General features: G+C 39.3%; 2 protein-coding genes across 8 annotated transcripts in view; both read right to left on the bottom strand.

The window, feature by feature from the left end:
- Window positions 1–2387: 2387 nt before the first annotated feature.
- On the bottom strand, window positions 2388–3859 carry CRYGS (crystallin gamma S). Its single transcript, XM_070406625.1, has 2 exons — window positions 3105–3859; window positions 2388–2742 (listed from the first exon to the last, which is right to left on the bottom strand). The coding sequence occupies exons 1-2, from the start codon at window positions 3393–3395 to the stop codon at window positions 2470–2472; spliced, it is 564 nt and encodes a 187-aa protein (XP_070262726.1). The 5' UTR covers window positions 3396–3859; the 3' UTR covers window positions 2388–2469.
- Window positions 3276–24119, bottom strand: part of TBCCD1 (TBCC domain containing 1) — a 35403-nt gene continuing 14559 nt past the window's right edge. For 5 of the 7 annotated variants that reach the window (XM_070406622.1, XM_070406623.1, XM_070406624.1 and 2 more), the window contains 4 exons: window positions 23230–23416; window positions 22217–22714; window positions 16302–16452; window positions 10214–11118 (listed from right to left, as the gene is read on the bottom strand). In XM_070406622.1, coding sequence (XP_070262723.1) covers window positions 16323–16452; window positions 22217–22714; window positions 23230–23416 — 815 coding nt within the window. In that variant the 3' untranslated portion in view covers window positions 10214–11118; window positions 16302–16322. Of the gene's footprint in view, window positions 3348–10213; window positions 11119–16301; window positions 16453–19517; window positions 19664–22216; window positions 22715–23229; window positions 23417–24119 lie in introns of those variants that run through there. The other 2 variants (XM_070406620.1, XR_011470322.1) reach the window with 2 other exon arrangements.

Raw genomic sequence — 24119 nt, 5'->3', positions numbered from 1 at the left:
AATTAAATGAGAAGCAGAACTAGAATAGAGGTTGAAACTTACAGGGAGATTCTGACTCAATGAAAGACTTTGACTTCCTTTCAGTGCCATGTCACCCCTTTGCTTTGCCCTTTAAGCATAGGATTGCCATATTTAGCAAATAAAAGTACAGAATGCAGTTAAATTTATATTTCAGACAAATGACAAATAGCGTTTTAGTGGAAGTATATTCCATCCAAAACTTGGCATATACTTATACTATGTTTATATCTGACTTATCTGACTTGGGATTCACTAATTCTGTCTACTACTTAATCTGGCAACCCTACCTGGAGGCTTTATTTTTAAATTTTATTTTCCTTGAATAAAGGAATAAATAACTGGTCACATTTAACTCCCCTATACTCCCTCTCAAACCCCCCACCTCCTCCCCTTTGGCAACCATCAGCTGTTCTCTGTATCTATGGGTTTGTTTTATTTGTTTTGTTTTTAGATTCCACTACTATAAAGGCTTTAAAGAAGAGCCCCTGATGTTACATTTTGAGGAAGTGAGCTCTATGTTTGGGAAATATTCAACGACTTGTGTCTGAGGAATGCGTAGAATGGAAACAGGACTACAATGGAAACAGGACTACAATGGTCTAAGTACCATATTTTCTTGAGACACATCCTCCCCCATTTTAGAGCAGCAAAACAATAAAAAGCAGAGAGAGGTAATACTTATAAATAACAACCCATGGGTGTCCATAACAGGTGCTTTTGGCTCTAATGGCAGAATATTCTATCAGAACTGGGGCTGATTGATAAATAAGGACATACAGTGTTTTTTACTGTAATGTTGATTGCTAGTAAAATTCCTTTTACATGCAAGTTGACTAATGTGTCCATGGCTGGGGAGAATGGTGACAATCTCTTTCTGGACCAGGGTATGAACCAAGAGGCATAAAACATCCCCAAATAATTGTTTTATCTGTCAAAAGCCATCTTCTACTTCTCTGAGACCATGGTTAGTCATCCTGATGCCTGTTTTCCTATCCTGCTGCCAGAACTGCTTTTCTGCTTGTTGTGAACAGACTGTGACCAGCTCACCAAGGACTGGAACACGGCAGCAGTTGGTCTGAGAGGAAAGACTGGCAGTCACTGACTGTTAGCCCCTCAGCATCCTCTTCAGAAAAGGAGAGGCAGGATCTCCAAGGTCATTCCCAGAAATTGTGCCTCTAAAAATAAATGTTAGTGGTCTTTAGACATCAGCTAATCTTTCAGCATTGTCCTGGCCTTCAGAGAATTAGAATGTTTATGTTCGATGGGACTTGAGTGAGCATTTGGTTCTCCTCCCTCATTGTGGAGATAAGGAAAGTTAACTTCATGGTAGGGTGACAAGGTCCAGAGCTCTGCAGCTCAGCAAGTGGCATCCCATTCCTCCTCAGTGTATCATGTCTTTCTCGCTCACTTTCACTTAAATTTCTCAAAGTCCTTCACTCAAAATGAAAAAAATGACAGGAGGCAGGGCTGAAGTTAACAAAATGAATAAAAGCATTCAGGGGAGAGCATGCACTGCACACTAGAGTACAGGCTGAAATGAATACAAAGGGAGGTTCCTTGGCTGTTCTACTCGTCCTTTGCAGGAAAAACTCCTAGGAGACACGAGCTTTGCCATCTCTCTAAAGACAGGTGCATCCAGAGTATCCCAGTTCAGTGGGATATTCACTAAACATTACTAGTAATGCCCCAGTTCCTTCAAGACTAAATAAATACTGTAAAATCTCAAAGTAAGAATTCAATAAAACTCCATCACAACTATTTTAAAGCAGGAATAAATTGTTTCACATGTCCTTTCTTTTTACAGATAAACTGAACTGAGGGTTGAGAGGTAATTGGCACAGGAATCTCTGCATCGTAAAGGACTTCAAGAGACTTATGGCACTACTATTTTCAAGTAATAGCCCCGTTTGATAGGTACACTATCCCAGGGTTGTGTACTTAACATGATGTACACAGATCCCCAGCCCATATGTGTTGAATGAGTTAAAAATAAAGAGAAAAGAACAGGGCTTTGGAAACCTAAGTATCCTGGTCCTGTCATTCATAAGCTGGTGAACTTGGGCAAGTTTTTAATTTCTCTAAACTCCCGGTTCCTTATTCATAAGATGCAGATGAACCACCTCTTTTTCAGGATTGTTGTGAAGAGAAAATGGCATAATAAAAGCACTCAATGAATGGCAGCTATTATTATTGTACCTGTGAATTAACACAAAATTAGCAACATGTGGCACTATGATTTTCTAGTCTTTTTCATGCAGTCCCATTTTGAGTTAGTTGCTTTGTGTAACTGCCCACTCTGGTGGGTACTATTTGATCCCTAAGAGTGTTTAAGGAGAGGCAACAGTCAACAGTGGAGTGCATGCCAATTGTTTTATTTATGATGCCTATTTGATGACAAGGCCAGCAGTGTTTGGCCCCTAGGAAGAAGCTTATGGCCCATCCATGTCATTACTCTACAAGGCGGCGGAAAGACTGGACAGCTGGGGAAGCTGCACCCCATTCGATGGGCTTCCGGTACTCCTTCTTGTCCAGAAGGTATTGCCTGCCGTGATAGTTGGGTAGCTCGTAGAAAATCCAGGCACCCTCCAGCACCTTACAGGAGTAGACCTCTCGCATGTGAAACTGCTCCATGATGGAAGGACAGTCTTCAGTGGTTTCATACATTTGACCATTAAAATCCCCTTTCTCAAAGATCTGAATCTTATACTGGCCTCCACTAGACTGAAAAAACAGAAGGAAACAAACAGTAACCATCATGGAAATCACCAGCAGGTCACAGACTCAGAGAACAGGATGGTTCAGAACCCACCATCTTGAAATCTAGATGATCCAAACTCCCATCCCCACTGTGCACTGACTGAAACAGCTGACTTAAAAACTTAATTCCTTAAAATCCTCAAGAGTTAGCAAAAGTGCTATGGAAATAATTAGTGTATTCAGTTTTATGATGAACTCAGCTAAGATTTTATTTAAGCCTCCACAGCCAAAAAAGACAGCTTCCCATTAAGAAGTAGAAAAACCTCAAAAAAACTTTCACGTAAAACAAAAAAGCATGGAGACAGTGAGAGTGCCACCAGGCTCACCAGATGAACAGCCCTGCAGGAGCCCAGGCGATCGTTGAGGCCCATCCAATGCTGGTATTCAGGGTACTCGCCCCGAGGTAAGATGTACATGTACCCAGCAAAGTTGGGCCTTTCATACACAGCCCAGGTGCCTCCTTCCACTCTAATGGAGTTGCAGCGATTCAGGTACATATGGAAATCTGCACAGTCGCAATCACAGTCATAGTGGCGGCCTTGAAATTTTTTGTCTTCATAGAAAGTAATCTGAAGTACAGGGCAAACAAAGAGAACTGAGCAGTTGGGTGGCATCATTCATACATAAGATAAAAATTAAGAGCATACTCCCCACTTCAGAAATTCCTTCCTTCTCCATTTTTGCTCTACTTTATAACATTTACCTTCTGACAGACAACTTTGGTTGTCAACGATAGGAATGAGTACTTTCTGAGGGCTTAACATAAGAAAACCAAAAAGTGCTCTAATATAAGCTGGCAATTTCAGACACAAGCTCACTGCTTCCTGCTTTTTATTCCCACGACTCACTGTACTTACCACATTACATAATAAATTATCTACTAATATGTCTATCTCTCCCACCAGACCTCCTAGTGGACTTCTTTCAAGGGTGAAGACCAAACCTCATTTGTGCTAAAAACCGCTGTGCCCAGCACTTGTCAGACCCTCAATAAATGTTTGGTGAAGGCAAATAAGTGTAAATGCAGGCATTCATTCTAGGTGAAATAGAAGATACATAGGAAAAATAAACAGACCTTAACTTTAGAGAACTTATTTTAGATGGATACAGAGTATGAAAATATACCATATTATGTTCTGTATTATTTTATTGCCAAGAAAATTGTTGCAAAGTAACAACATGTTCTGTTTCAAGCTCTTCCCCTGTTTCTAACAGAATGCTTGGGGTACCCCCTTGGATCTGTGATGGCCTTGGAAAACATGCAGCCCTGCAAAACTGGAAATAATAAACCTGGGCTCTAGAGCTGCATCTCCATAATCAGCCCCACTACCTTAGTCAAGCCGTCTCTCGGCTCCAAGTCCTATTTGTCAAATGAAAGGAATAGACTACATTGGTCGTCTGGCTGTGAAATAAAACTCACAGCTTTTCTGGTTGAAATAGGGGATAGAGTTACAAGAAATAACCCAGGTTTTCATGAAACAGTGTCTGACAACCACTAGACCAAATGGGCTATAATTCCTCAATCCAAAATCAATGCTAGGTTATCATTTAAAACTGAAGTCACGGGCATCATAAGAAGTTAATTCCCTGGCATTATGCTGCCACCTTGTGACTCTTTGCTCTATCGGTTTAAAAGGAAAAAACCAGGAGGAGCAGAGCCAACTAGTCTGGAGAGGATCTTCTAGGTGAGGCTTGAAGGCTAAGTAGGGGTTATCTCCACAGGCAAAGGAAAAAGAATAGCCTGTTCAAAGGAATAAAGGAGTGAGAGATTATGAGCCATTGTAGGGGCCATTACATTGAGTATTTATTAAGTATTAGGAAATAAAAGCAGAAAAGAGACACAGGAGCCATGCTAGAATCCCTTTGGTGATAATGTGGGAGATGTACCTGGAAATAGATGGTTGTTATGGGCAAGGTAAGTGATGAGGGCCAATGGAAAGGCAATGGCAATGTGAATGATGATGAGAAAACGTGCAGAAGAAATTTAGGGTTTGGTGACTAATTAGATGCAGAGAATAAAGGTGAGAAGAAACCAAGAATGACTCACAAATGGACATAAAACCTCATTCTCTTCCACTCCATGTAGTTCTTTCTAGATGGTTCCCTACTAATTATTTCCTTCTATCTTAATCTCCCCTCTTTACCTTTCCCATTTCATCTCTTTTATTTCCTGTTCCCTAAAAGCTTCCTTCCCACCCCTAATCATCTACTTTATCTCCTTTGGCCCCTTCCCAAATTCATCTCTTCCAGCTCCTTTTCCAATTTTAGCGCAGCATATACCGTGGGGCCTTGACTTACGAGTGTCCCGACTAATGAGTTTTTCGGGATATGAACCGTCGCTCCGCCGATGTTTTGCTTTGAGTTGCGAGCTAAAATTCGGGTTACGAGCCAGCTTCAGATACCCCACCGCTAGTTGGCGCAGCGAACGTCCCAGTGAACGCCCATCAGCCCAGCATCACATGTCTCACTCATTCACAATTGATTTGACATCTGAGTAATTTGAGTTACGAGCTCCCTCATGGAACGAATTAAACTCGTAAGTCAAGGCCCTACTGTACTAGTATTTAAAGATATATAGTGCCCCTGTTTACAGATAAAACAAACAAAATAAAATAGCAGCACCACTAGTCACTGGCTCTGTGACTTGAACAAGCCATTGAATCTCTCTGAGGCTCAGTCTCTTCATTTGTAAAACTGGATCATCGTATCTACTGCACAGGATTGCTCTGAGGGTCCAATGTGATAATGTAGATAAAGCAATTAGTTTAATACCTAGTTCATAATTGCCAATAAGCTTTTCTTATAGTTGTTACAGAAAAAGAAGTTAATTAACTTTCTTATGGTCACTATGTAGTGACCAGTTAGTTGTAGGCAAATGAGAGGACTGCAGTGCAAATTCCTGGTTAGTAATCTGTGGTTCATTTTATCTTACTTTATTTTCCCTTTTGCTGTCTTCCTACCTACACAGCTATCCCTGTTTCACAAATAGAATTTACTCTCTTAGAAACAGAACAAGACTGATTCTGAGTCTGAGGGGTTTTTCCCAAAACCTGTGAAAAGATCTTTAGGAAAATCAAGGTAACATTTCTATGAATAGATAGACCCAAGTTCTTAATTCAACTTACCTTTGGTTTTCAGCCAACTAATCACAAAAGAGCCTTTGCAAGGGATATGTTATGGGAAATTTAGTATCATCTTTTTCCTTCATTGTTTCTCACATTTACTGCCCTCTCTGCACATGTGTCTGACTGACATCAATAGCTGAGAAGTGAAATATACACGATATTCTACAAGTTCACCTTGCTGTCCAACCTCCCAGCAGAGCAGCTAACCATCCTAAGAGTGAAACAAAGCACTAATGTTGCCATGGAACTATTACTGAGCTCCAGGACCAAGCTCACCTTTCAGGGAGACCTTCTAACTCTCAGGGCCCAGAGAATGTTGCAAATCTACTCACTGTCCATTTGTAGGTCTATGAAGTCTACTCTATGGTCAGCTAAGAGAAGGTTTTAACTTTTGGGGGTGGGAGGGGAATCTGCAGAAAAGGCTAAGAAATGTGCAGAAGATTTGCCTAAAATTTCAAAATTCCTCTTGTTTTCAAGTTGACTTTTTGAAAAATAGCCTACTAATCCAATGTGGCAGAAAGAAAAGTGTCTCAAGTATTCCAGAGGCAACAAAAACAAACACAATATGTTCTTTCTGACAAGCCCTTAACTCCTCTGATTAAACTGCTAGCAAGACAGTGGGAAAGGGAGAGTAAGAGAAAGAGATGCAGTCTTCTTTGGTCTAGCTAACAAAGGTTATTTAACTTAAGCAAAAGTCCAGCCAGAAGAAATGAGAGAGCACACCATTACTACTTCGGAAATCTCTGAAAGCAGGGATGTTTTCATCTAAGGTGATTTTGCAACAGCTTTCCATCGAGGTACATGGATATCTCTCTAGGACTGCACATTCTCAGTGGGATGTGCTTGGCATATTATCAAGAAATTCAGAGCACTAAAGACACTGTCTCATTTTTCTCCTTCTGAATAACAAGTATGATTATTAGTTCTATTTTCTAAAAGGAAAATAATCAGGCACTAACCAGTTCTAGAACATATTAAGAGGTGCTCTCTAAAATGATGCAATGGGTTTGAAAGTTTTCGAAGTAAAAAGTCGGGGTGGGGGGTGGGGGGTGGGGGAATCAGGAACAAATGGCTTTGCTTCAGTCCCTGGTCAGTGGAAGAGCTAAAAAGAGAATGAAGGTACATTCCCTCATTCCCAAAGCCCTGCCTCAGGATCAAATAGCCAGTTCAACAACTGTAAATCAAATATTTAAAGGTAATTTTCTTAACTTAATAAGCACTTTATTTGGGGCAAAGAGTTACAGTAACTGCTTGAATGAAGAGGATATGTAGGATTTAATTCTCTTGATTGTTCCATCCACCTTGGCCTTTTAAAATATTAATGGTTGAGGCTAAATTTCATAAAACAAAATTTTCATTGAATACCAAAAGCTTTCTACTTCACATAATCCTCTGATCAGCATTCCTATTCCTGTGGAAGTGCATGGAATATTAGTTTCTGGAAGACAGAAATCATGGTATTTACATGTTATATACTTGTACAGTATTCAACATAGCACCACACATACTGATAACCCCTTAACAAACTGTTTGATAATTCTGTTAGAGAATATAATAAGCATGTCTTAATCTTCTCTCCCTATCCTAACCTTCTAAACACTATCATACTCACCAGCAGGGAAAGTAGCTAAAGCTTTTCTACATGTTTTTTTCAATGTATCATTAGGTAAAAAGAAAGTAGTTAGGCTAAAAATCAGCATGACCATTTATTTACCTTTGTTCCAGTTTTAGACATTTTTGATGGGTTTCTCTAGTGCTGAAATCCAGGAATAGATTCAGAGTTAGAGGCACAGAGACATTTATACTGGGATGGTTTCAAGTCAAACATTTGCTTGGTCATGAGAATAGGATCCAAAAATTGAGTCAGTCATTTACAAACTATTGATGGTTTCTAGAAAAACAATTGGGATTATAAAATAAAGGAAAGCTTCAGTACCCACTTTCATGCTTACCAAGCCTTGCTGAATGATAGACTTTGCTGAGTCAAGACACCAAAACTCAGCCAAAGTTTTCAGAATAAAAAATAAAAATGGTCCTCTTACACGGTAAATTTGGTTTTCTAGAAAGCAGCCACCTTGAAATCCCAAATATCTTTTTTTTCTTCAATAAAACTTGCAGGAGATGAGTCAAAAGGATATCCTCTATTTCTGAACAGAAGTGACATGTTGCAAAGCAACAAAATTTACATAGCTTAAAAGAAATGCATGATCTTGTGTTTGAATAAAAAAACACAACAAAGGACATCTTTGTAACAATTAGCAAAAATCCTATATAATAGAGGTAATATGCAAATTGACCCTCACTTCATCATGCCATCACAAGATGGCTGTGCCCACAGTGGAGGCGGGATTCCTATAATGAGCGATCAGCAGGGACCTGAGGCTGTGGGGCGCTGGGCCAGGGTGGGGGACCTGAGGCTGCACCCCCTGCACAGTGGGGCTTGACGGGGGACCTCAGGCTGCGCCCCCCGCCCCAGTGATGGGGGACCTGAGGCTGCGCCCCCCACCTGGCGGGGCTTGACAAGGGTGAAGTCGACTAGGTCTGGATCTCACCCAGTGGGGGTGGGGCTGGCTGGGTCTGGGTCTCGTGCGATTTTGAGGTGCATGCGGGTGGGCGGGGACTTGACTCTGGGTCCCACGGCATGCCTCAGACTCTGACAGGAGGAAGATTTTCATATACATTTTACTAATTTTCTTTCATCTCTGATACTTCTATTATAGAGAAAGGGCAAATAGCAATATTAAAATACTAGAGGCCCAAAGCACGAAGATTCACGCAATAGGCCTTCCTTCCCCTGGCTGCCAGCACCGGTTTTCTTCTGGCACCTGGGACCCAGGTCTTTGGTCCGGCCGCAGCGGAGAAGCCAAGCCTCTTCAGTCTTCAGTCATCTTCAGTCTTCGCTCGGGCTGCCATCTTTGTTGGGTTAATTTGCATACTCATCCTGATTGGCTGCTGGGCATAGCGGAGTGATGACCAATTTACATATTTGTCTTTTATTAGTGTATATTTCCTTAATTAATTCCCTTTTAATGTGCATGAATTTCATGCACTGGGCCACTAGTTTTAATATAAACTGTAAATTAGATAATACTATAGTGCCAATGTTAACACTACGGTGTCGGGTGAATTTCCCGCCAAAATATAAGATGGCGGTTCGCATACGCAGGTAGGTATCTTTGTGAACGGCAAACAAACAAATATTTGGTAATACGCAGTTACAATCGGCCCGAGTTTACACGTTTCCCGCACTCCACCGCAAATCTATATGAACGGAGTTAAGACGGCTCCTGCGGAGTACGCGCAATTCACGCGAGTCGACTTAACTCGTTTCCCGCAATCCAAGTGTTAAACTTCTGAAATTTAATCTTTGTACTATGACTAGCTAGGTAAGAGAATGTCTGTGTTTTTATGAAATAGATGCTAATGTATTTAGGAGTAAGGGCCCAAGATGACTGCAACCTACTCTCAAATCATTGAGCAAAAGAAAGTAATCTATATATATAAAAGACTAATATGCAAAGTGTCCCCGTGGGAGTTCGACCAGGAGATTGGGAGTTCTATTGCTCACTATGATGTGCGCTGACCACCAGGGGGCAGTGCAGAATGAAGGAAGGCCTCGGTCAACCCTGATCGCTGGCCAGACCTTAGGACCCCACCTGTGCATGAATTTCGTGCACTGGTCCTCTAGTAATACTGTATAAAGAGTGGTAAAGTGAAATGTTGCAAAATGTTAACACTTGGTGAATCTATGTAGGAATTCAGATTCTTACAACTGTTAAGTTGGAAATTTTTTAAACACACACATACACACACACACACACACACACACACAATTCTAATCCACAAGAAAGGGTGCTTACATATGTAGCCTAACACAGAAAGCTACTATAGGGACTCTTGAATTAGCAAAGGTTTAGCTAAGCCAGGTGGCATTTCTCTGCAATATCATACTGGGACCTGTTTAGAGAACATGTTGGCATTTAATATACCTCTGACTTTAAGAATGAGATTACATCTTATATATGCTAAAAAAGACCACACACACACACACACACAAAAACCCCACCTCCATTTTACTTTTCCTGGTCAATATATTTTTCTCAAAAGTCCAACTTCCTCATCTTTCTACCAACCAAGTATCCAACAAATATTTTTATAAATGAGATGCCCCAAGATATATTATGGTCAATTCAGAAAATGATAAATGTACCTTGATATGAGAAACAAAGTATTCAGTTATATGTGTAGTTTTGAGAATTTTATAAATTTTAAAGAAAGTAATTAATACCATTAATTTTATTAACCAACAGCAATTTATAAAATACACTTCCATAACTCCAATGTTTATGTGATAACACTCTGCTTGCTCGCATTTCACCTTAAAATAAAACTATGAAAACCTCAATTAGAATTAACACAGTCCGAGGTTTAATTTTCATTTTAGAAATAAAAGATCAAGCCCTTTTTTGATATAATTACTAATTAAATAGTCAATGAGCAGATAAAACAACATTTATCAGCAACCAGCTTCATTTTACTAATTTGATAATTGTTTTACATTATCTTAAAGAACACAGCTTTCCCAATCAAATGTAAACTTTATTTTGATATAACATCACAGAATAACACTGGGAACCTTTTCAAAAGTTAAAAGTGAAGCTTAACTTTTTATCAAAAGGAGAAAATTACCTTTTAGAGCTTTGTATATTGAAAATCTGAAGCAAAAAATGAAAAATAAAGATTTTACAGTTTAAGTTTCATACTTTAAGGACTAAAATATCTTTGTACAAAACTATCTCTGCTATATTTATATACCAACAATCATACTTTCTTTCCAATTATTTTTGAAGAAAGTAGCTATTTCTTTTTAAATAGTTACAAAGAACTATAGCACTCTTAACACCAGAAAGGATGAAACCCTTTTATCATACAAATTAAAATGTGAAGTTAACTTTTAAATCTACATTCAATCACTGTAATATGAACATATATACAATGGGACTGACTTCATCAACTTTTCATTTTGGCATCACAGAGATGAATCTTCTGATATTCTATAAACAGTACATTTATATGGTAGTTAGTTTACCTAAAATTCAACTGAAATGGTAATAAATGAGTACAGAATGGAAATCAAGGAAGAGAAAGCCCAAAGTCATTTAAAGTAACAAGAGCACCTTCCCAATGAATAGCTTCCATTCATGTTTCCAGGGCCCTGAAGATAAAAGAAAAATTTAAATTAACCATATTTTCTATTGCCTTCCTGCAAATAATTAGGAAAAAAAACCTTGTAATTATAAAATCACATAAATTTTCAAGGTCTGAGATTAATTAGGAGTAATAAAATACATAAAGTTTAAAGATAATTATATTCCCTTTTCTCTGAGGAACACACTAGTTCATAATAAAAAAAAGAGATTCATACATAAACCTTAAAAATTAGCAGGTTATTAGGATTAGTTTAAACTAAAATTTTACCCTGTTATAGTTCCCATCCTATATAATAAAAGGCTAATATGCAAATCGACCGAACTGTGGAATGACAGGTCACTATGACGTGCACTGACCACCAGGGGGCAGACGCTCAATGTAGGAGCTGCTCCCTGGTGGTCAGTGTGCTCCCCCTGTGGAAGTGCCACTCAGCCAGAAGCCGGGCTCACAGCTGGCGAATGCAGCAGCAGTTGTGGGAGCCTCTCCCGCCTCCACAACAGCACTAAGGACCCCTCAGAGTCCCGGACTGTGAGAGGGCGCAGGCCAGGCTGAGGGGACCCCCCGCCCTCAGTGCACGAATGTTGTGCTCTGGGCCTCTCGTTTCCTTATAATCTTCATCAGATTTCCAATTCTTTGTGTTTTGTTTATTTTTTAAAATTTTGGGCCATATTAGCATTTCTTTAAAATATGTTTTTATTGATTTTTTTTTTTTAAGAGAGAGGAAGGGAGAGGGATAGAGAGAAACATCATCGATTGGTTGCCTCCTGCATGCTCCCTACAGGGGATGGAGCCCACAACCAGGGTATGTGCCCTGACTGGGAATCAAACCAGTGACCTCTTGTTCATGGGTTGATGCTTAACCACTGAGCCACACCAGCCAAGCAGATTTCCAGTTCTTAATCATAGCATTTACTAACTAAATATTGTAAATTTTTTTAATAAAAATAACTTTTAAAAATGCAAACAATATATAAAGTAAACAATAAGGAATTAGTACACAGCTTTAGAAAACAGTTGAGCAGTTAGTCAAAAGTTAAACATATGACCTTCCACTCGTAGGTATACACCCAAGAAAAATAAAAATATTTCTATATTAAAACTTATACACAAAAGTTCATAGCAGCATTATTCACAATAGCTAAAAAGTGGAAACAACTCAAATGTCCATCAACTGATGAACAGATAAAGTGCGGTATAATCTATATAATGGAGTATTATCCAGTCATAAAAAGGACTGACATGCTGAGATGCTACATGGATGAACCTTGAAAACATTATGCTAAGTGAAAAATACCAGATATAAAGCCACATGTTATATGATTTCATTTATATGAAATGTCCAGAGTTGACAAATTAAGAAATATTACCGACTGTCAAATACTGGGGGAAAAGAAGATATCCACAGTTGGAGGATAAGGAGTAACTATCTATGTGTTTGGGGTTTATTTTTAGAGTGATGAAAATGTTCTGGGTTAATGGTGATGGTTGTACAAAGTTGTGAATATAATAAAAGCTGCTGAATTTTTAACTTTAGAAAGGTGATTTGTAAGTAAGTGAATTATAGTTCAATAAAAAAACTTAAAATGTTTTCCCAGTCTCATTTCTTAAAGATAACTACTGTTAATAATTTATTATCTTTTAGAAATTTTACGGCATATAATTAGCATATAAATATGTGTGATAATCTTTTCCTTTTTTCAAACACACAAGGGAACATTTTACACACACATTCATCCCACACCTCCCACCCCTGGCTCAGCGATCATTCAATATCTGCACATTCAGATATACCTCATCCTTTTAAAAGAGCATTCCATGACATGAATGCACCAGTTCATTAGGCACCAGTACTCTATTGAGAAGCATGTGGGTTGTTTCCAGTCTACAGCTATTTCAAACAATCCTGCAATGAACATAGTTTTTACAGAGATCTTTCCATACATGAGTGTATTAATAAGATAAATCTAAAAAGTGAAGTTACTAAGTCAAAGAATACATGTATTTTTAATTTTGATTTTGCCAAACTATCCTCCAAAGAGGTTGCACAAATTTACACTTTCCCCAATGGTAAGTGAAATGTCTTGCCAGTGTTGTATACCAACAGTTTTTTATCTTCGCCAATTCGATAGATGAAAAATAGTATCCTGTATTTCTTTAATTTTAAGTGAAAGTATCTTTGTGTTTTGTATTTTTTCTACCTATTTATGTCCTTTGTTTTTCTACTGTCAATCTTTAAAATGGCAAAGTATACTAATGTCTATAAAAAGAATACTACAGAGAAACCAAGATGGCGGCATAGGTAAACACCGGAAATTGCTGCCTCCCACAACAAATTCAAAAATACATCTAAAAGACAAAACGGACATCATCCAGAACCACAGCAAGGCTGGCTGAGTGGAAACTCTACAACTAGAAGGAAAGAGAAAAGCACACTGAGACTCAGAGGAGGTGCAGAAGTGCAGAGGTACAGAGGCGCACATGGCAAGGGCTGGCAACTGAGGACACGGCTGTCTTTTTGAATCAGGAGGGAGTCTCAAGCTCCCGACTGCTCTGAACTCCAGTTCCGGATGAGTCTCTGGGGACCCAGACTCATACAGGGAGAAACTGGACTGTCTGGCGGCGGGCAGAACTCGGAATTCGAGGGCGGCTTTCTCTCAAAGGTGCTTGCAGCAGTTACCAGGACACTGAGACGCGCGGCCCCTTAGGGTAGGGCTGAGGATCAGCCATAGCTGCTTGCTCCGCCCTGTTGATTCCCCACCCAAGCTGTGGCAGAGGCTTTTGCATATGAATGCCCTGGCCCTTTGCAATCTGAAAATTACCTAACAAACTGCAACTGGGCCAGACAGACCCAGAACTTCCAAGAGAAGGCCCAAGGCCCCACAGCAGCTTGCATTGCTTCACAGCTGGGCCTCATTTGGGCACCTCCAAACCCCAAACAAGGAAGGGGAATCTGCAGATCTCTTCATAGCTTCTGCTGGGTAGCCTCAGGCAGAGGCTAAATTAGCACCTCCTTAGATCCAAGAGCCAGTGTACCCAGTGGTCAGAGTGGGACCATCCAGATTACAACTCCTCAGATCCATAAGGGACACACTCAGGGGGCAGACTCAGCGAGCACCAAAGCCCCACTGAAGCAAGTCTTGCCTCAGAAGGGTGTCTTCAGCACAGAAGTTCTCCCACTGCAGACACAGCTGACTCTCACAGCCAATTGGCCTGGGGAGGTCAATTCCTCCCAGTGATACCTACAACAACCAAGGCTTAACTACAACAAGACTGTGCACAAAGCCCACAAAGGGGTGCACCAAGAGTGTCCACCTCAGGTAATTGGGGAGGCTGAGCCACTGGGCCCTATAGGACACCTAGCACACAAAGCCACTCTACCAACACAGGGAAGCATAAAAAATGCGGAAACAAAGAAACAGGTCACAAATGACAGAAATGGAGGAAAGCAAACAACTGTATATAGAGTTCAAAACCACACTTTTAAGGTTTTTCAAGAACTTTCTAGAAACCGCTGATAAATTTAGTAAGACCCTCAAAAAGTCTGTTGAGACCGCCGATAAATGTAGTGAGATCCTCAAGAAATCTAGTGAGGCCCTCGAGGTTATGAAAAAGGACCAATTAGAAATTAAGCATACACTGACTGAAATAAAGGATATTATGCAGAGTTCCAACAGCAGACTAGAGGAGCGCAAGAATCAAGTCAAAGATTTGAAATACGAAGAAACAAAAAACACCCAACCGGAAAAGCAAAATGAAAAAAGAATCCAAAAATACGAAGATAGCGTAAGGAGCCTCTGGGACAGCTTCAAGTGCACCAACATCCGAATTATAGGGGTGCCAGAAGAAGAGAGAGAGCAAGATATTGAAAACCTATTTGAAGAAATAATGACAGAAAACTTCCCCTGCCTGGTGAAAGAAATAGACTTCCAAGTCCAGGAAGCGCAGAGAACCCCAAACAAAAGGAATCCAAAGAGGACCACACCAAGACACATCATAATTAAAATGCCAAGAGCAAAAGACAAAGAGACAATCTTAAAAGCAGCAAGAGAAAGACAGTCAGTTACCTACAAGGGAGTACCCATACGACTGTCATCTGATTTCTCAACAGAAACTTTGCAGGCCAGAAGGGAGTGGCAAGAAATATTCAAAATGATGAATGCCAAGAACCTACAACCAAGATTACTTTATCCAGCAAAGCTATCATTCAGAATTGAAGGTCAGATAAAGTGCTTCACAGATAAGGAAAAGCTAAAGGAGTTCATCACTACCAAACCAGTATTATATGAAATGCTGAAAGGTATCCTTTAAGAAGAGGAAGAAGAAAAAGGTGAAGATACAAATTATGAACAACAAATACACATCTATCAACAAGTGAATCTAAAAACCAAGTGAATAAATAATCTGATGAACAGAATAAACTGGTGATTATAATAGAATCAGGGGCATAGAAAGGGAGTGGATTGACTATTCTTGGGGGAAAAAGGGGTGTGGGGGATGCGGGAAGAGACTGGACAAAAATCGTGCACCTATGGATGAAGACATGGTGGGGTGGGAACCGGGTGGAGGGGAGCTATGGGGAGAAAAAAGAGGAACAGCTGTAATAATATGAACAATAAAGATTTAATAAAAACAAACAAACAAAAAAAAGAATACTACATATTTGGATTAAATAATTTCCATTAAATTTGTCTCTATCCATCTTCTCCTCCATTGAATCTATGATCTCTTAGAGTTCAGAATTCAAATCTTCATTTGGATTAATTCTGGTAACTTATTAAAGCTCATGTGCAATGAACAAAGACCACCTAATTTATTAATTGGTTTGTGTGTGGAGTGATGGGAAAGAGGAAAGATATGTTATGAAGGTGGAATAAAATTCCTAAAGCTATGTATGGGGAAAGTAGTATCTTTGGACAGTACAAATTTTGCCAGGGAAGAGGCAAAAAAGACAAAACTTGGCTGTTATGTTTGCCCATAATTCAATAGGCTCCACCTAAATATTTTGTTGGTCTTCTCACTATAAACTGTGGCAAACATGGGTATCTAAAGGTCTGTACATGCTGATGGGAGTGGTGGAAAAATTTTGGCAATAGTTGGTAACATAATATTCTGTGCAGTTTTTTTTGTGTGCTTACAATATTTTCCCAAAGTAATTTGTTTTAAGTGGTCTGCATTATAAATGCCTACCTGTGTTTTGATGTAGAAGTCTTATCCTGCTGCTTGTTTGGAACCTGCTGCAGGGGGTACAAGGCTGTCCAGCTGTTGGAGATGTCCTGTATTAATCAACCACTCATAAAACTTATTCTCCACAAGCACCTGGAACTGCTTCCTTTGATCCCTAAAATTGCAGTTGAGAGCAAAAAGAATGTAAAAACAATAATTCATATTAATTTTACTCCAAATGATTAGAAAACACGTTAATGGAATAAATGTTAAATTATTTCTAGTTACCCATTTGTTCTCTCCAAATAACTGTTCTGTTCAGTTCTATACATTAGACCATCACCCTCCAAAATTAATTTAGTTAAATACAATGCCCTCCTTGTAAAGAGTTATCAATAACTATATACTTTGTCCTACTGTGGTTATTTACTGAGGACCAAGTAATGCTGCATAGTGTTCTGACTTAAGGGGATAAATGTGCAAAGGAGAAGAGACAAGGCTGCTGTCCAGGAGGGTCTGTACTGTACGACTCCAGAGGACGCCATTCACAATGTGATCTGTGTAGTCTATGTGCTTTATGGATGTATATTCTAGTAGGGAAGATAGGTAATAAATAAAATAAATATATGATATGAACTTTAGTTGTAAATGCCTTCAAGAAAAATACAGCAGAGTAAGGGAATGGAGAGTACTGAGAATGCTATTTTAGAATAGGAATGAACAAAGAAACCTTCTCTAAAATAACACTTAAGTAGAGGTCTGAATGAAGTGATGGATTGAGCAAATAAATATCTGGAGAAAAACATTCCAGGCAGAGGAAAACAAGAAGTGCAAAAGTTCTAAAATGAGAGCATATTAATATGATCAAGATAAGAAAGAGAAGAGTAGCTTCTGACAATGAGGAACTAGCTTAGTCCTATCAGGTCTTAATGTAGCTGTGTTGTTTGTTTGTTGAACATAAACAATTCCACAGAAGATCCACGTTATACAAAACCGCTCTGGGATGATAATAGATTAAGGCAAGGACACGACCACTCCATAATCTTCTCAGTCCAGACAAAAGACAAAACATTTTGTGGTCCAAACCACAAAATAACCAAACATTACCCTTTCCAGGCTAATAAGTAATTGCTGCTTCTTTATAATTATAGTTTTAGCTCCACTTTATTCTTCCTGCCTTTAGTACAAAAATTATTAAGCCAAATCATAGAATCTCTTGCTTCCACATAGCATCCAACTCACAACAAAGCCTTGCTTCCTAGAACCCTCCCCCAAATCACCTAACACAAGTCAAAACCCAGTAAGTTCTTTTTAACACCTGTTCCCTGAAATGAAACACAACTGTCTCCCTACTTGCAATGAGTAATAAGACCCAGCTTTGTTCTATATATCCATTCCTGGTGATCTTTGGTCCAAGGACAATGGCTAAGTAATAGCAAGAAGATTGTACATGGCAGAAGGGGAATAAATGAAGAAAAGAACAGCAGGAGGGCTGGTAGTATGGTAAAGATTTTAGATTTTATTCCAGGTATGATGGGAAGTCATTAGAGGGGTCAGAGCAGAAAAATGATACGATCTAATCATTTTTAAAAGACATGTTGGCAATTTGTTTTCAAATTGATCAATAACTCTTCTGTTTTCCTATATTCCCAAAGTTAAATGGAGTGCTTTTCCTTGTTTTTAGTGTTATCCATGATCTTACCACCTGAATACACAATGATTCAAAGTCAATGTTTATTAAATACTCACCACATGTACACGTGTATAAGCTTTTCATGTGTGTAAGGAAAATCTAGGCATATAAATACTAGAAGCTTTCAAACAATAAAATTGCTTTAAAAGGGTGTTTTCCCAATGATCATTTTTATATAGCATTGTTATAAGTATCTATTATATACTAGAGGCCAGGTGCACAAATTTTTGCAGGAGTGGGATCTGGCAGGCCCACCCCATGGGGGCCCATAGGGCTGGGCTGGCAGGGCGGCGGGGGGGGGGGGGGGGGCACATGGGCAGTTGGCTGGCTGGCCCCACCCCTGATCAGGGTGTTGGGGGCTGATCAGGGTCAGGGCTGGCCAGGGGAGGGGCCGATCGGGGCCCAGATCAGGCTGGTTGGCTGCTGCAGTGCACATCATAGCCACTAGTCATTCTGGTCGTTCTGCTGTTCTGGTCACTGGGCTTTTATATATATAGATTACATATCCTATATAATAAAAGCCTAATATGCTAAGTGTCTGATTGTCCATTCAACCAGTCAAAGCATAATATGCTAATGATATGCTAAGGCCGTTCAACCACTGCATATGACGTGCACTGACCACGAGGGGGCAGTTGACCGATTGACCAGTTGCTATGATGTGCACTGACCACCAGGGGGCAGACGCTCCTACCGGTAGGTTAGCTTGCTGCTGGGGTCCGGCCAATTGGGACTAAGCAAGACGGGCCAAACACGCCTTGGAGCCCTCCCGCGGTCCCTCCCCAGCTGGGCAACTTCCCACATCCCTCCTCAGCCCCAATCATGCACTAGTGGGGTCCCTCTCGCAATCCGGGACTCCTCAGGGGATGTTGGAGAGTCGGTTTTGGCCTGATCCTACAGGCCAGGCCAAGGGACGCCACTGGTGCACGAATTCGTGCACCAGGCCTCTAATTATATAACACACTAGTTTCCAAAAAATAATAGACACTAAGAACCCAGGTTCTGGAACCAGGCTGACTAGTTGCGAATCCCAGCTCCTGTGTGACTTTGGGTAAATTACTTAATCTCTTTGTTTCTCAGTTTATTTTTCTGTAATAGGGTATTGTTATAAAGAATAAATGAGTTGGGGCTCCAGTGGCGCAATCGGTTAGCGCGCGGTACTTATAAGAATAAATGAGTTAATAAATAGAAGATGCTTAAAATAGCACTTGTTACATAGTAAGTGCTCAATACATATTACCAGCTATTATGGTCATCATTATTCTATGATATGAGACTGACTAGTTTGTAGTATTATTGTCTTGGTGGCTCAATTCATGAGATGCAAACCAGGTGGAATGTTTGCAAAAGATAGTATTATCACAATGAAAGCATGAGTTCTATTAGTGATGTTTATATTTTTTGGCGTGTAGCAACTGTGTATGGATATATTCAGGGTGGGGCAAAGTAGGGTTACAGTTGTGAGTATGCAAAACACAATTTATTCTTGTATTATTATTATTTATTAATTATTGTATTATATTCCATAAAAACAACTGTAAACCTACTTTTGCTCCACCCTGTATTTCTTTCCAAAATCCGTAAGATGAGAACAAAGCCATAAGAATGCTTCCAGAAAATCCTGTGGCTGGATCAAGTCTTTTTTTTTTCTTTTTTAATCCTCACCTGAGGATATGTTTGTTTTTTATTGATTCTAGAGGGAGAGGAAGGAAGAGAGAGGAACATCGATGTGACAAAGAAACACTGATAAGTTGCCTCGCATGAACATCCAGACCAGGGATTGAATCTGCAACCTAGGTATGTACTCTGACAGGGAATAGAACCCACAACCTTTTGGTGCATGGGATGACACTCCAACAGACGGAGCCATCCAGCTAGGACTGGATCAAGTCTTTTTTCAATTACTAATTCTCTTAGAATAAATTTCATTATAACAGGTTGGGTCTCAGATATTCTGCATAAACATCTTATCCAGGAGATGTGTCTCACAAAGATAACACTAAACATTATGTCATATGCATACTACTAAACACAGTACAGCACATACCACTACACACAATGTGTCTCACACACATATTACTTACTAAATCTGCACATAAATCACATGAAGTGAGGAATATGTTTATACTTTATGCATTATACAGTTAAAAGCCAAGGAAGTTAAATGACACTCACATCACATAGTAAAGTGGCATCGTCAGTATTAATTCCTGAGTCTGAGTACTTTCCAGAAAAATACAGACAACTATCCAAAGAACACTAAAAATCTAATAAAACTAAGATCTAATTAAAATAATCATTTTTACTCCTATATCAAACAGCAGTCTAAATCATAAGAAATAGAAACATTTTAGAATGGCTGCCACTGTCCAAAATAATAACAACCAGAAAAAATATTAGGCAAATGGAATCAAATTATTAAGGAGTTTTTCTGTCTTAAGGAAAAGAATCATAATGATCAAGATATTATCAGTACATATGGCATTTATTGTAAAGATCCCCCAAAAGAACTGATACTCTTTTCTCAAACTAGCTTCAGCTCTCAAGTGGACAATGTTGTAATATTGTAGAAGAATATTCTTTTCCTAATATCTCTAACAAATTTTGATTAAATATAAATACTTGTACAGACAATAATGATTTATTCTGGTTACCTACTATTTTCTATTCTTTCCAGAAGAAAATTATTTAATGAAGTTTCTAAAATTTTTGGAATCACCTGTGATTTTGTGTTCTTCACAAAGTTTTACACTGAACCCTGCCTTCTGTTAAAGTATTTCTGGTCTCCATCCCCTTTCTCTCCATTCTAGTCCAGTTTCTTAGTCTAGACCAGCCGTGGGCAAACTACGGCCCGTGGGCCGGATATGGCCTGTTTGAAATGAATAAAACTAAAAAAAAAAAAAAGACCGTACCCTTTTATGTAATGATGTTTACTTCGAATTTATATTACTTCACACAAACACTCCATCCATGCTTTTGTTCCAGCCCTCCGGTCCAGTTTAAGAACCCATTGTGGCCCTCAAGTCAAAAAGTTTGCCCACCCCTGGTCTAGACCTTGCAATATCACCCTGACTTCCCTAACCAGAGGATCTTCCTATATCACATTTCCTTACCCATTTTTAAATCTGCCATAGCATCTAAGAAAGTTTGCATACTGTCAGCATTCTATAAATGTTCCTGAATAAATGAAATAGCTTTCTGTACTTCAATCCATTGTTCAAAATCCTTTAATGACTCCTACTGCTTAATTCCACATAAGTCTAACTGTCACTGCCTGGCATTCAAGATTCTATAAAACCTGGCACGATTTACTATCCAACCTTAAATACCCCAATTCCATACCCAAAGTCCTATTTCAGCAATTGATTTCCAGGATACCTAAGGTTTGCTTCTGCTTCCACAGCTGCTCCTCTAGTGCTATAAAAGTATTCTGTTCAGTCCTCACTTCCTATCCAAACTTGGTTCATTCTTCAAGTTCCAACACAAATTGTACTTCTTCCATTAATCTTCACTAACTACCACATGGATATTTTCTGAATCGCTATAAACCAGGTAGTGTCCCTGGCTTCCAGAGGTCAAAGACCAATGTTGTTAAAATAAAATTTTGTGGTGGACAATAAGCCACAATGGTCTACTACCACAGCATATTATTAAAAATAGGACAGTTTAGTACTTAAAAGTAGGAAGAAAATCATCTCAGAATAAAAACCAGTATTTTAAATTGATTAAATTTAGCTATATTTGAAAACACTGTATGGATTAGGAAAGCATGGATTAGGGAAAATTTTGACAAAAACTGGTCTTAGTCCATGGACTAGCATAAGGAATCAGTCTGCAGTGTGGAGGAGCCAGGAAATATGCATTTTTAACAAGCCCTTGGATGATTCTGATGCACGATCAAGCTTGAGAACCATTATAGTGTAGAAGAGTAAATTAAAAACTAAAAATAATCCACTTAAGTATAGGATTATGTGGCATATGCTATATATGATCTTTCATTCATATAAGTTTTATATCTGCCAATTAAACTTAAGCTTCTTTGAAAAGGGAAGTCTAATACTTGAGTATCCATTCACTCTCAACTCTCCATTCAAATTGTACCTGAAATACTGACCTGAAAGTACAAGCCTTAACTAAAGACATATTTTATATTTATTACTTTAGCACAGCTATAATACGTGCAGATTAATTTGCTTTCATAGAATTTTACATAAAAGACAAATTATTACTTCTAGAAAATACTTACTTTGTCAAACGAGCCTCCTTCACAGTTTTCTGCCAGATGTGTATTTTCTGTTCTCTATGACCCAGAGCTTTCTGATATGAAGATGGAAGACCCCCAGGTATCTCTGTTGTGTCCCCTTCCATTTCAAAGGGAATAATAAATATATAGAATTCACAAGGTGGTAAGAGTCGGAAGACACTTGTGTCTCTGTTCTCTCTGCACACAATCATTGGATTATCCCAATAGTTAGGCACCGTAGCAAGGCCAGTTTTGGCCATATGGTCCTCCAGCATTGGATAATGGGTATGAAAAGGGGCAAAAGTTACTGTGTGGTTCCCAGAGAGAATAAGTGGGCGTGTAGGTGTCAAAATGTGAAAGATGCAGCCTGTTGTAGAAGAGATGGACAAACGATGACAAACGGCAATGACTTTAATGTTGTCACAGCTTTGGAGGTGAAGAGCAGTCTGTACAGGGCCGAGGACAAAGGTACTATTTCTGCATTTCTCAATTGTCACAGACCTGAAAAGTAAAAAACTGAGGTAAATTCCTGTGAATGAGAATAAGATAGAAAATATTTGACTACAAAATTATTCTCTGACTAGAGGCCTGGTGCATGAAATCTGTGCACTAAGGAGTTCCCTCAGCCCAGCCTGCGCCCTCTTGCAGTCCGGGAGCCCTTGAGGGATGTACAACTGAGCGAGCCTAAGCCCTTAGTCAGACATCCTTAGCGCTGCTGAGGAGGCGGGAGAGGCTCCCGCCACCGCCACTGCACTCGCCATCTGTGAGCTCGGCGTCTGGTGCCTGTTGGCCAGCTGAGCGGTGCTCCTGCTGTGGGAGCACACTGACCACCAGGGGGCAGCTCCTGCATTGAGTGTTTTCCCCCTGGTGGTCAGTGCATGTCATAGCGACCGGGTCGTTTTGCCATTTGGTCTATTTGCATATTAGCCTTTTATTATATAGGATGGTAAAAAAGAGATCAATCCTAGTCCAAAGAAAATGTCAAAATATCAGAACACTACGAAGACTGTGCTTACCGTAAGGGAGAGAGCAGATATATAAAAGATTCGTTGCAACGATGAATCTTTACATGTGCCCCCACCAGAGTATCTGAGCTCCTGGCCAATGTCTGCTTGTAAACCTGGCTCATCACCACCATGCGGTGCATCCTAGGGGCCACATGAGTATTACAAGCAATCTTAGCTCTTTTGGTCGTCCCTTCAACTATTTAAGAAAAACATAAATGAGATAGTTTTAAATGAAAGAAAAACATCAACCATATGTTGTTACACATTTCTACATGTGTATATATCTAAAATTATATACATATAAGATTTTAAAAATGTTAGATCTGAGTATTGGGTAAAGAGGTGTTTGCTGTACTATTCTCTGTACTTTTCTGTATGTGTGCAGTATTTAATAAATTAAATTTTTTATAAAGACTTTTAAAACTTACAATCCATTCAAGATTGCCTAGATAGAGCCAAGATATTTTTCATGTCTACCCTTCAAATTAGTAATGTGCCTAAGGTCATATACTAGTAGCTTTGGAGAGCTGGGCCAACTCAAATATCTTCTTGTCTAAGAGACCTTAATTTATCATTCCTACCCTTAAATAATCTCTTTAAATTGCCATAACACTAATACTGAACCTCTCCTAAGTTATTTACCATATCATTTCATGAATTCTTTTTTGGTTTATATCTTTACTCCCAAGATCATACTGAAAGCACATCTTCCTCTCAAACACAGTGCCTTGAACAAACTGACACTCAAAAAAATCTGTGCAGGTTGTCCTCCTAACACAGTCCTGCTATTATGAGATTGGCTTTTCAGACAGCACTTCCCTGCAAGCCATCAGGACACCCTTGTAAAGAATACTGGCTAAATGTGAAGAGATCACTTAAGTATATTATTCTTTGTCTTT

This window comes from Myotis yumanensis, unplaced genomic scaffold (assembly GCF_028538775.1).
Source record: "Myotis yumanensis isolate MYYU_CA2020_CCGP unplaced genomic scaffold, mMyoYum1.0.hap1 SCAF_2, whole genome shotgun sequence".
NCBI classification, from domain to species: Eukaryota; Metazoa; Chordata; class Mammalia; order Chiroptera; family Vespertilionidae; genus Myotis; species Myotis yumanensis.
Note: the sequence above shows the minus strand (reverse complement) of the source record. Positions and strands in the feature narration are given on the sequence as shown.

Bases quoted from the DNA above. Each gene is read 5' to 3' on its own strand.
- CRYGS (XM_070406625.1), bottom strand. From the start codon at position 3,395: ATGATGCCACCCAACTGCTCAGTTCTCTTTGTTTGCCCTGTACTTCAG. The intron at 2,743-3,104 runs GTGAGCCTGGTG...CTGTTTTTTCAG, and splicing joins CCTGCAGGGCTGTTCATCTG to TCTAGTGGAGGCCAGTATAA.